Here is a 13014-nt window from a genome sequence, read left to right as displayed (position 1 = left end):
TCGACTACCAATTGAGCTCAAATTTTCACAGGTTTGTTATTTTATGCATAGGCGTTGAGATACACCAATTGAGAAGACCGGTCTTTGACAATTACCAATAGTGTCCAGTATCCTTAACTTTCAAAATTATGGTTAAAACTTAAAAATATGGTTAACTAATGGGGTTTCACGCACTTGAGATACGACTCAACCACATATGTGTATACCTCCTCGGTCCAAGACGGGCTCTATGTACATTCTAATGATAAGGAAACCATTTTTTCAACCAAATTGAATTAATGATCGTTTTAAAAATTCGAGAAACCTTCCGTTCATCAAGTGAGCAAAGAAGAATGTTTGGTTGAAATCTTTGTTTCTGATGAACTTTTTAAAGTCAACTCAGTATCTGATAATGCATATAGTCTGTGAACAGTAGCACTATCGCTAAGCTCTAAAATATCACAAAACAATGGTATTTGATTCGGTTTTGATTGGAAGCTTAGCATTTTTAGTGACATCGTTTTTGCGTACAAATAAAGCAGCAAAATAAGATGTTTCCTTAAAGGTTCTATTACCATTGGTGTTAAATATAGTCGCCCAGGACCAATAAAAAATGGTTTATTATGTGGTGTATACTATGAATAAAACAATATTTCGGATTGAATCAAAGAAGTAAGTATAAAAAACGTAGATTCACAGATACAGAAATAAACAGTAATATTGGATGAATTGCCAATATAATAGAACGGACGGACTGAAACTAAGATATATAAACCAAAGTTACAATTTGTGGAACAACATTAAAAAAGTAATGCGTACAGCAAATTGTTTGCAATAAAAACGCAAAACTTGATCAATTTCTGACGTCAGCAAACAGCTGTCACCACCCCTAAAAGTAAATTGCCTTTTTACAAGGATGACAAAACGGTCCCACTCAGCGGCAAGTGAATATTTTGGCTGATTACCGAAGTTGGTTTTTAAAAAGATGCATAAAGGTGCAAATCCGGGTGTAAAATCTAATATAGAGGGAAAAACTAGTACAGACTGATCACATTGAACAAAACACCGTGTAAGGTAAACACACCAAAAAGATAACGATGGAGAAGAGCAAGCAGAAAAAAAACATGCACAACACACAGACAGATTTGAAAAAGACTGAAAAAGTGAAAAGTGTCAGGAAAGACAAAAGGAAAGAAAATAAAAAAGATTTTGAATTAGGGAACCAGCTGTCCTAACCTGTGGAGGTATGACGTAATCAGCTAGATCCCAGACTCTGTTGTACGGTGTGGGATCATCTATCTGTAAGTCTGGTGCATCTGTGATATTTGTATACGCCACTCCTTTTAGCTTGGCTGTGGCCGAACCCTCGACGTCGTCTCGTTTTTGGTAGTCTTTGTTTATAATTAGAACATATCTGAAAACAAAACAAAAGAAATACACCATAAAAATATACATATTCAACTACAAATCTTACTTTAAGAAACTTGTAAAAAGTCCTGCTTCTTCGTCAATGGTCCTTTTCTATAAAAACGTTAATTTGAAAATAATGTAACGATTATATCACATTTATTTTTGATCATCCATGTCTCGACAGAATAAAACTTCACCAGACAGGTCAAGTTATCGATCAGCAGTAAAAAAATCTGTAATAATGTTAGTCTGTAATTATATACATACATGTACAAAATATCTCGGTTACACACCCGTACCTATGTTCCGACACCTGGGGTGGATTTCACAAAGGTAGTCCTAACTTAGGACTAGTCCTAGGCAATGCTAAGAGATAGGACCAGTCTTAAGTTAGGATGAGTTACTGGTCCTAACTTAGGACCAGGCCTATCTCTTAGCATTGCTTAGGACTAGTCCTAAGTTAGGACTACCTTTGTGAAATCGACCCCTGGAACGTGTTTTCCCAATTCCCAACCTTATCCCCAAGCCAACCTTATCCCCAAGCCAACCCTATAGTCCTCCCTAGCAACTGATGGAGGGTTGTCGGCACATAGAGCAGTCACCGTCACGATAGCATTCACGAGTCAACGTTAACCAAAAATATTCTACCATAATTATAGGTGAATACTGCATGAGACAAAACAAAGCCAACTGGAACAAAGATAAAAGTGAAGACAGCCCCCCCCCCCCCTCCTCCTGCAGGATTGCAAAATACAGCAGAATTAACTTCTTTCTGTTGGTCTTTGACTCAACGGATCACCCATAAAGGCTGGTAGCGGTTGACCCTTTTCATAACAAAACACCACAATTTACCTCCGGCAGAAATGTGTTTGTTGAACCTTCTCCAATTTCAGGGATTAATCTGTATGATCGAGGGTTGGGGGATGCTTGTATTCCGGAATGGCACAATAGTCTCATTTCATGAAGTTAACATACTGCTTATTTATTTGGGGCATCCTCTCCCATTCTAGACTCGGAACCGGAATAGAGAACAATGGCCCTATGTACACAATGGAAGTTGAGTCAGGGCAGATTGCTCCTTTGAACCAATATTCCGTGACATTTTTATGAAAATGAACTGGATGACAGATGTGGGTGTGGCGAGTTTGCCGGCATTTGCCTTTTGGTGTTCTGCATGAAGAGTAGTCACTTTTGACATTAAAAAAGATCAGGGGTAGATTTTACAAAGTAGTATAAGACGCATGTTAAGATGAGTTGTCGAATTTGCCATAGCGATCTGTATTATGACATGTTTTTGTCGTTTGTGTCCGTTGTTTGTCTTGTCCTGTATGGCATCCCCATTCAAGCAAACGCTTACCGGAGATTGCCACCATTTCACTTACTCTGCCTTTTTCCTACTTTTATTGTTTAATATCATTATATAGCAGTTTTAATGTTAACCTTAATTTTGTATGATACTTGTAATATTGTTTGTGAAATGGAAACAAATGTTGTTGAATTGATATAGCCTTTGCTTAGCAATTAAGTTTGATACCACTGGACACTATTGGTAATTACTCAAAATAATTATTAGCATAACACCTTACTTGGTAACGAGCACTGGAGAGCTTATGATAGATATCAAACATTGTGAGAAACGGCTCCCTCTGAAGTAACATGGTTTTTCAGAACGAGGTAAGATCGCACTTAAATGTTAAAAGACTTCGGGCCCGAAGACCTTTTAGGCATCCGAAAGCATGCACACAACTTTGCGCAACAAGGGTGTACTTTCCTTCATTATTCTTTTGCAACTTCGATGACCAATTCAAAAAAACAAACCAAAATATTTTTTATTTCAAACACATGTTTGAATACGCCAAGTGAGAATACCGGTTTTTTATCATTACCAAAGGTGTCCAATGATTTTAAAGGTAATCTTGGTAGAATCGACCACAGAAGTAAGCAACCCATTAATGGAGTTTTCTCCGGTTCGTTAAGACGTCAGGTTCGCTATTATAGGGTACATGTAGCTACGCATCATTAAACAGTGTTTTACGGATTAGCGTCTTAAATATTGAAAACAACATTGAAATGTCTTTAAACGGAAACCATCTCGCGGTTCATTGAAGAAATCCATTAGTGTCAAAATCTCAACCGAGTATTGGCTATTATTCTTCTGTTTATATCAAAATATTTGTTTTCCTTGAACGGTATGTCGCTGAAGTAAGCCGAGGAAACTTAACTCGGGACAAATCTATTTCTACTTCCATTCTTGAACTATAAGGTGCTTTATTTTCATTAAAGGTCCATTCTGCTTGTGTTATTTTGTTCACCATAAATGGGGTCCCATTTCCGAAACATAGATTAACTGACAACGACTGACATTTTTGTGTGCAACATTCCTATTCAGCGCAGGCGTAGGCCTGCGCTGAATTGTTACCTCTTTTGTTACCTCTTTTTTCGAAACATTGTAGTTTGTCTGTTTCGGGAATGGTTTATCGAAACTAGTCTGGAAACATTTGTACCGTGATATTTCATAACACGGTATGAGGAGAGATGGAAACATGTTCCCCGATCCTCGAGATACTGAAGCAAATACGCTGTAATTATGTTGCCCTCTCATCACTCTGTTTCACCTCTTTGTTGGAGGTTGATCTTTAAGATTCACGGGCAGAGTAAGAAGTCGATAAACCTGTAGAATCTATACTGCTGCCCGCAAAGAAAAGACTGAAAGGAAACTTGAAAAACTTAAGGCAATCTTATTTCCGTTAAATTTATAGATTTTGCTATTTTAAGAGGCGAACAAGTCAGATAAAAAAAAGGTGTAAAAAAAGGGTAAAAGGGAAGATCAGAACGAATTTACGATATAAGGCATAATTGTTAGAATTCTATATGATACACAGATTGATAGATAGATAGATAGATTAATTATGAAAATGCTTTATTTCTTATTTCAAAATAAAAAATACTGAAGATTGAATTGCTTCTAAATTTACATTAATTCAATTAAAAATTCATTAAAAAATTACAACAACACACTTAGACAAAAAAAGCAATTAAGGAATTAGACTGTAGAGAGACAGTAGTCAAGACTGAATACACTTGTCAAAACAGAGACAGGGACGTTTTAAGAGTGATCAAAGGGAAAGACAAGACAGGAAGGGTAGTGAAAATCAAAGAAGCATGCTGGATGTGATACAAGTCATAAAAAAACTGTCATAAATATTTTGCACATATGCATATTAACCTATCAAATACAAAGCGAGTATTCAAAATAAATTTTTAAAAAGCAAACGCAAATCCACTCATCATACGGGGAGACCAATTTATTTCAGTATAGGCCCCACTGCGAAAAGAAACGACCTACATTCTCCTTAGAAATAGATTTGTTTCTTTGACATTTTTTTCAGTAAGTATCAACCATTGCTATATTAAACTCTGCAAACATGAAAGGAGAAAAAAAAACAGTCTCTTAAAGGGAAGACAAAGACTAGCATTTTAATTTGCCAGATTTGAAGAAAGTATCCCAGCGCTTCTGCTGATCCTCACCTACTTCGGAAGTCACTTGGGACCGAAGTTAGATTTGTACCGTGTTTGACCAAATAAACAGCGGGTCTTTGGGAGCTGATTGACGGTATTAAAGTGACTTGTCGATTGGATTAGTTTTAAAAGACTCTGACCTGCGGGCAGTGAGAGAAAGAGAGAGCAGCCTTTTGGTGATTCATAGAATGGTAATGTGTTTTATTTATGGTACTGCTATGGGGAAAAGGACGCTGGCAATCGGTGGGGAAAATCACTTCATGCCGCGGCACGGTAACAACATCTTCAGTCAGATAATTTGGAGAGTTAAAGCTCGCACGAATGTCAGAACTATTAGCCGGAGAATGAGTTTATCCGCTCGGGAATAAAGAGGATGAACAAGAAAATAAATAAAAACTTAATGAAGTAAGGTCACTTTATTTGCTCAGGAGTGAACCTTAAGAGAAAGAATCAAGGCTGCGAAGACGCAAAAGGTTTCAAAATTAATTGTAAAAAAAAAAGTTGAGTGACAATTGGAGTCTCCAAATATTTACTTTTTATTGATTGCGTTTTTCAGATTTAATAAAGCCATACCAAGTCAGAAACAAGTACCTTTTATAGCTTGACTCTTGACAACTTTACACATTCAGTTTAGGTTTCAGGACCAGCTCCGGCCTAAACGCTTCACCGAACTAAGCCCTATATACTGTTCCCGCCTGATCATGTTCCCGTATCCCATGCCGGATACGAGGGTGCCCGCCCCATACTAAAAAAAAACTATTTATTTTCCAATGAACACACAATGAAGACAAAATAGCGGTGTACACCATGCTCAATATCGAGCACAAAATGAGACCCAACACCGGAGTGCCATATTGCCCGAGGTGGATTAGAACCCCACTCTAAACACTACCGGGTCAGAATTGACTCGGATTTGGGTCCCAGTGGGCCAGACCCATTTCTGGGCCAGTTTACCAGAAATGTGGTTAAGCGGGGATTTTGACTCGGATTCCGGGAAACCTTGACACAGATTCCGGGTCAAACTGACCCAGAAATGGGTCTGGCCCCCGGGGCCCAAATCCGGGTCAATTCTGACCCGGGAGTTTTTAGATCGCAGAATGTACACATAATGGCGAAAGGTATAAGCAAATGCGACCAATGCAAAAATCCCATAGAGTAATTGAAAGCATTGCATGGGCACACACCCAGTGTGCTCTCTACAACCCAATAAAGGACCCTCGACTTGAGCTAACATAACAGTAAGGTACTATCAGACTGTGAGATATTCACTGCTCATATCTGGCATGGATCATGGACCACAATGGTAAAGTGCACACATTACGCAAGATGCACTTTTTTTGCTCATGACACCACAATTATACGCCCCAAAACAACCTTGTTCAACTCAAACTTTTAAACTCGTCTTTTTTGAGTTGGGGGAATGTGTGTATAGGGCATTTTGGCCGCTATTGTAGCTTCGATAAACCATTCACAAAACAGAGTGACAAACAACAATGTTTCGAGAAAAAAAAGAGGTAACAAGTTTGATTACGCCTTCGCTGAATAAGAATGTTGCAATACAAAAAATCTCAGTCGTCGTCAGTTCATCCATGTTTCGGATATTGTTACCCCTTACGGCGAACAAGTTGGAATAAAACCGGTACTGCAGGAGATCATTTTCTGTTTTAGACGTCATCACTATTACTCTATTGCATTTATTGACATTAGTGGCGAATACTCGTCCTATTTAATTAGACGACCGGCTTCCCTTCCAGTGTCTCTACACTTCTAAAAACAAAAACAATGAGTTTTTTTTTTCAACGACAAGGATGTATGATTTATATAAAACAAACATTGAATGTTTTTCGTTTGTGCATTGTCGCATAATTGTCGCTTATGAAGGCTTTACTATTGAATTTTGTGAGAAGAAGCCAAAAGGCCCAAATGGTATACCAATTATAACTATAAGCACCAGCTGTTTGACATTATTTTTAAGGGCATCCTGTAATTTTTTGGTTTCAATCTTACTTCAAAGACATTGGCATGCTGCTATATACGTTATCGCATTGTGTGGGACTGCTATACTGGAGAAATATCTGTGACAGTAACATTACCCGTGATTTATATCTAACTAGGACACAATATCTAGTGGCAAAAAATAACAAACCTATAAATCTGTCGAGAAATAGATCGCATCGCCTTGTTTATAAACAGGGGACCGTTTCACGTTCCAGAATACTGCATTTTGTTATTATGAAAGATGAGTTATTTTCCTTCGTTTATTATTTTTTACCAAATTAAAGGGTATTATGCAGGGTTGGTGATGACAAACAAAAATCTATTTTGAATTTTAGTCTGAAAGCTTATTCGTAAGTATGATGTCCATGCTCAAACCAAATTGTTTCATGTAAAATATTTCCCTCTGAAATGAAACAATATTCGAAAAAAACTGTACATAAAAACCTTTAAAAAAAAGTTGGTTGTATAAAGCTAAAGGACATTTTAGCCTTTTTGAGGTGTGGCGGACATTATAGGAGTGCACTGTTTGGTTTGGAATTTACAAATTTGGTGCCTTGTCCGCCTTGTCTCAAACTGGCTTTTGCTGTTTGCATACTGAGTGTTTTGTAGGACTGTCACTGTTTTCTCCTTACACCCAACTTAGTAATATCACAGTTTCGTAAATTGTCTGCACCTATTTTTTCAGCCCCACCTTTCATGTACAACCCCTTTAAACCAATAACTGATACAAAAAAGCAGCTGAACAAATTGAAATGTGGCCCTTGTATTCACATCAAAATTTAATTTCAAAAATTGTACGTGTAATAAAATGTCCGATTGTATGTAACTCATGCACAACCTAATTTTCATTCCCTTTGCAAAAGTGAGCAGTGCTCACCCAAGCATGATTTTTTTCCCCGGACTTTTAGGTGTCATATGAAAGTTGAGAGTCCATAAGCTATCCATACACAACCTTTTCCCCCAGAATCACGTATATTTTTTTATTCGGCAGCAGTTTCAAAAGTGTAAAAAAGATTTTTCTTATAGACAGCCTGTACAGTGCTTGTGTAGCTGTAGCTGTTACTTAGCATAACAATTGAGTGAAGTCTTGGCCGGTAATCAGGGGCCAATTTCATAGAGCTGCTTAAGCAAAAAATTTGCTTCAGCACAAAAATAGCTCGCTTTTTTTTCACATGTTACTGGCAAAATTTTCGTGACATTATACATTGCTTGTGACTGGTATTTATCTGTGGTTTACTTAGCATAACAATTGAGTGGAGTCTTGGCCGGTAATCTGATTTTACTGAGCAAGGATTTTTTTGCTTAAGCAAAATTTTGTGCTTAAGCAGCTCTATGAAATTGGGCCCTGGTTTTACTAAGCAATGATATTTTTGCTTAAGCAAAATGTTTGTGCTTAAGCAGCTCCATGAAATTGGCCCATTGAGTTCAATCCTTTACAAACCAATCCGCTGCTACATGCTAAATCAATATTTCAACCCGACATATCTAAAGCGTCGTGTATACAAATTCCCAATGTGACACGTTTAACGAGTTGGGCCTACCCGGTCTACTTTATGTTCTAGGATATCAATGATCTGAATTAACAGATACAATAGGTCCTTTTGTTTGCAACAGGTAATTCTATTTTCTTAAAGAGCTCCTAGTACAAAAAAAATCCCAGCCATACACCATTTTGCATTGATATTTTAATCGTAAATTGACAATCATTCGGTTTTATTCTGTGTATGTATTTATTTATTTATACACCCATGCATATTTTTTAAACAATTAGTTTTGTAATATCAAACAAAATATTGGGATATTATTGAATTCAAATCGTTGCATCACAACGCCACCTTCTAACGATCGGCACTATGATAACACGAAAGAAAATGACTGCCGTATACTTAAGATATCTAAATATCCCTACTTGTCCTGTTTAACAAGACCTTGAGGTCAAAATCAGTGACCGGTCACCGAGGATAATATCAGAAGACGAACTCGACATGAACTGCTTTATTAATCTGATATCCCATGAGAGGTTGAATATCTATCGCTGGCTTTCCTCTATACAGCCAGTGGCGTGTTGTTACAACGAATCTATCCAGTGCAACCCCACGTACAGTGTGTCCCCTAACCCCCTATAACCATCCCCTAAAACGCTATTAATTAGGTCCTTCCCCAAACCCTCAATAGAAATATATACATGATTAATTTGCCTTGGAACGAGTTTATTCTCCTGTATGGGAAGTTGTGATATTTGCCTTGGAGGTAGCTGGGTTCAGGTGGTCCGTAGTCATCCAGGGAACGCAAACCCGCTATGACGTCTTTGTAACGTTCACACCTTGTGGACACTGAACTGTCCAAAATTATCAGTTGGAATTTCCAGTTGACCGATTTAAGGTCACTTTATTGCACCTGCAGGATTTGAAGCAGTACACTTTTAACTCATAGTCTGCTACTGATACCTTATCTAGGGTCGATATCCTTAGTTGGGAATACAAAAAAATAACACGATAAAAACATCAATTATGAGAAAGACTAAAGGAGTTGTGCAACACGTAATCTGAACAGACGTTTTGGAACAAGATTTGGGACACGATTTAGATTTTTTATTTGTTTTTTCTTTTTTGGGGGGTAAATATATCTTATATAGAAAGGTTTGCGGTAACACCATGTAATGACTATCTCCAATGAGTTGGGGTGGTTCTGAAAAGAACCGTTGGTTTCAACTCGACGTTTCGATCAGTATTTTCCTGATCGTCTTCTGGAGAAATATATCGATATGAAACAATCTGTTTCGTCCTGGTAATATATCAGTCCTTAACAAGTTTTTAAAGAAATGTGAAAGGACGGCACACATTTGAAATTTTAAGACGGTCTTGATGTCTTCAAAGGCTCCAGTGAGCGACAGCACCAGCTGTGATCATTTGATTGGAATGACAAACAACTTGTGTCAAGATCACGCATCCATGATTTACTACCATTCTAATGGTTCCTCGATCAAAAGAGACGATCAGCCTCATCGGCGTCATTCTGATTTCAAAAGATGTGTTTGAAGAATAAAAATCTTACTCATTGACATTGTTTGATGACGTGGCAATCCAGAGAGAAAAACAACATCTACATCGACACACACAGAAAAGATATTTGACGTAAGGATTGTGAATTTCACAAACAAATGGACTTTCACAAACACACCCCTTGTTTGTATGTAAACTGAGAAAAATCAATAAGTTCTCTTTGTTACTAAATTGTTTTTTGCGTGGTCACACAAATTACAACACACAAATATTCCGAAACCCATATGTTCCGCCTCATCCCCTACTAAGCCTAACACTATTCCTCAAACGTGTTAATTACGAGAGGGTTGTTGGTAGTCAATCGAAGTATAGAGATATAATAACAAATTTGTTAGCGATGTCGCGTGCTTTCGTAATCTCTTATTGTGTAGTCACATTATCGGGCCGGAGCAGGCCGGACCTCCTGTCTGTCATTTATCTTCATAAGGTACGTTCGTTTAGCTTCCCCGGGTCGACCCCGGTGTGTGGCGTTTTGTTTTACCAGGACGAACGTGTGCAGATAATTACCTACGTTCGTCCTGGCAAAAAAAAAACCGCCACACACCGGGGTCGACCCAGGGAAGCTAAACGAACGCACCCAGTGCAGAAGCTTGCCTGCAAATCTCGTAGATGAAGGGTTGGGTTGGACGTTACAACCTCTTCCCCATCGAGTCTGCAGCTAGCCTATGACTTTTCCAGAGATATGTGTATGGTAAATTCGATGCGCCACCAGTTTGTCCGGCTTGGCTCTTCCTATAGTATTAGGGTAAAGGAGTGTGAAACCAGGCTTTCTGCTTGTTATCGTACACTCCTGGTTTGCTGAGATTTAAAACAAAGGCCAACTCCAAAAAGATTTATTCCATTTGTCTCTTTTGAACTCATTGCCTGATGTATGTTTCCCTTAATCCTGACATTGACTGCTTAAAAAGGAGTATCAATTTCTTTCAGCTCCCCTAAATAATCTTCTAAATTTTGATTTTTTTTCATTTTTTTGGTGACCTGTTTTTACAGTTTTAGAAACAGTTGTTATTCTACATATTGTTTGTTTTTTCTTTCTTTTTCAAAATCTTTTTCGCGACATATTTCGAGTGTGTGCCAAATCCAATGATTGTACCATCAAAGGCACATCCCCCCCCACAAAACAAAATTGCCATACCTGTCCCACCAGTATAGATTCAGCCTGACATAATTAATGTTTAATTAAATGACTGGTTTATAGTTTGAGGACTAGAGGCAAACTGGGATTACCCCCAACCTTTAGTCTAACAGACTCACCCTAACAATAACCCTATAAACCAACCCAGTCACAGTAGCTTGCGATAGAAATACAACTCTTTTGTTTTGGCTTGTGGCAATTAAGGGCTTCCGTAGTTTGTGGTCTATTCCCCGAAGGGGTCCCCGGTAATCAGTTATAGATCAATCTGGGAAGTGAATTTGCCTTTTCGTATACTCCGTTATAGCCCAGCTTTTCCGAGTCCTGTGACAGCAATTTCATTTTAGAAGATTAATATCCACGACAATCAATTACCAGGGGAATCTATGAAATCCCATGGTTTTTCTTTATTATAATACAACTATACACAGTCTAAACCAAAACTAAAGAAAGATGAGATACAATATAAGGCCTATAAATATGCATTAAAACAAATCAAATTTGAGAAAATTATGAAACCACAAAAGTTGAAACGGAGAATTGTCATGGCGATGACGATTTTTTTTTCTAGAATCCAATCAATCTTGTCAGATGAGATCATTGGTCATCCGTGACGCTCCATCCAATTCGAGATGACAGTATCATCCGCAGTTCCAATTATAGTTCCCTTCTAAGAAACTGAATAATGCAACAACTTGTAGATTCGTGGTCCCCGGTTATTAGTACCCAAATATGTTACGGGAGGAGGAATGATAATTATTTTCGCTGATGTAAAGGGCCAGGATATCTCAGATGGTTGTTATGTTTAAAATTGAACTGAGGGGAATACCATCTTCACAATCAATTATGCTAATTGGTGTAGTTATAAGGTAACTACTTCAGGTCCCGCGATTTGTTCATCCTGGCCCGTATGTGTCAGTACGCGCTGGGTCCAGGGCCACGGCCCAATCTCATAGAACTTCTTAAGCACAAAAGTAAGCCAAGCAAAACAAAAAAATATGCTAACCAGAATACGGTTACCAGCCAAATAGTACGTCACATGTGCATTTTTGTTTACTGGTATCCTGCAGTGATTTTTTAAGAAGTTTGGTTGTTTGAGCAAGTCTATGAAATCGGGCCCAGTTTCAAACTGTATAATACTGGTCACCTGCAAATATTAATTTACAACAGAATATACATATGTAGGCCTACATGCTTTGACCTCGAACTGCTCGAGTGGTAGTTCGAATTAGTGTGGTTACATGTTGTCTGTTGTTAAACAGTGTGATGTGAACGATCAATCTTGCATGGATAATAATGTGCTTTCCGCGGAAATGCACATTCCCCTAACCACTTTATTGTAAAGGTGTTCGGAATTAAACAAACATTGACCGTCAGCTGAGATAGGTTTCAAGGATGCATCAAGACACAGGAGAAGAGCAGACTAGATTATGAAAGTGTTCCACTGTTGTTGACAACGTTCTGGGATAGGGAATGTGTTAGTGATTGATGGAGACCGTCCAGCAGCAATGATCGAACGAGGGTTCTAAGAAAGAGTGGAGGCAGGAAAATCATGACGGATGAGACGTGGAAAGAGAAGAGGAGGGACGATTGGTAAGGCGCTGAGAAAAGATGATGTCAGATCTCAAGGAGGTGGATATCTTAATTATGGTGTGATGAGGGACACCCGGACAGCGTCGGGTCATTCTTATAGCGGTTTTGTGACCATTTTTGTCGAAGAGACGAGGAAACAAAGCATCAGTAGAAGGGCATTTATTTGAGACGATCCACCACATTTGGTGATTGATCACCACGTAAGACATGGTGGACACAACAACACTCTGGCACTGTTAGGTTTCATGTACAACCTAAACCACAGGCAATCGCAACGTCAAAATCATTCAGCTTGATGCTGATTTCTTTGAATATCTTACT

At 38.3% G+C, this 13014-nt stretch overlaps 1 protein-coding gene across 1 annotated transcript in view; it reads right to left on the bottom strand.

Moving 5' to 3' along the window:
• The window catches only part of LOC139938495 (P2X purinoceptor 4-like), a 101846-nt gene that overhangs the window by 57611 nt on the left and 31221 nt on the right, over positions 1-13014 (bottom strand). Inside the window, exon 2 of the mRNA XM_071934056.1 lies at positions 1216-1393. Within this exon, the coding sequence (XP_071790157.1) occupies positions 1216-1393 (178 nt within the window). The remainder of the gene's footprint in view (positions 1-1215; positions 1394-13014) is intronic.

The sequence above is a fragment of the Asterias amurensis genome, chromosome 6, assembly GCF_032118995.1.
Source record: "Asterias amurensis chromosome 6, ASM3211899v1".
NCBI lineage: Eukaryota > Metazoa > Echinodermata > Asteroidea > Forcipulatida > Asteriidae > Asterias > Asterias amurensis.
Note: the sequence above shows the minus strand (reverse complement) of the source record. Positions and strands in the feature narration are given on the sequence as shown.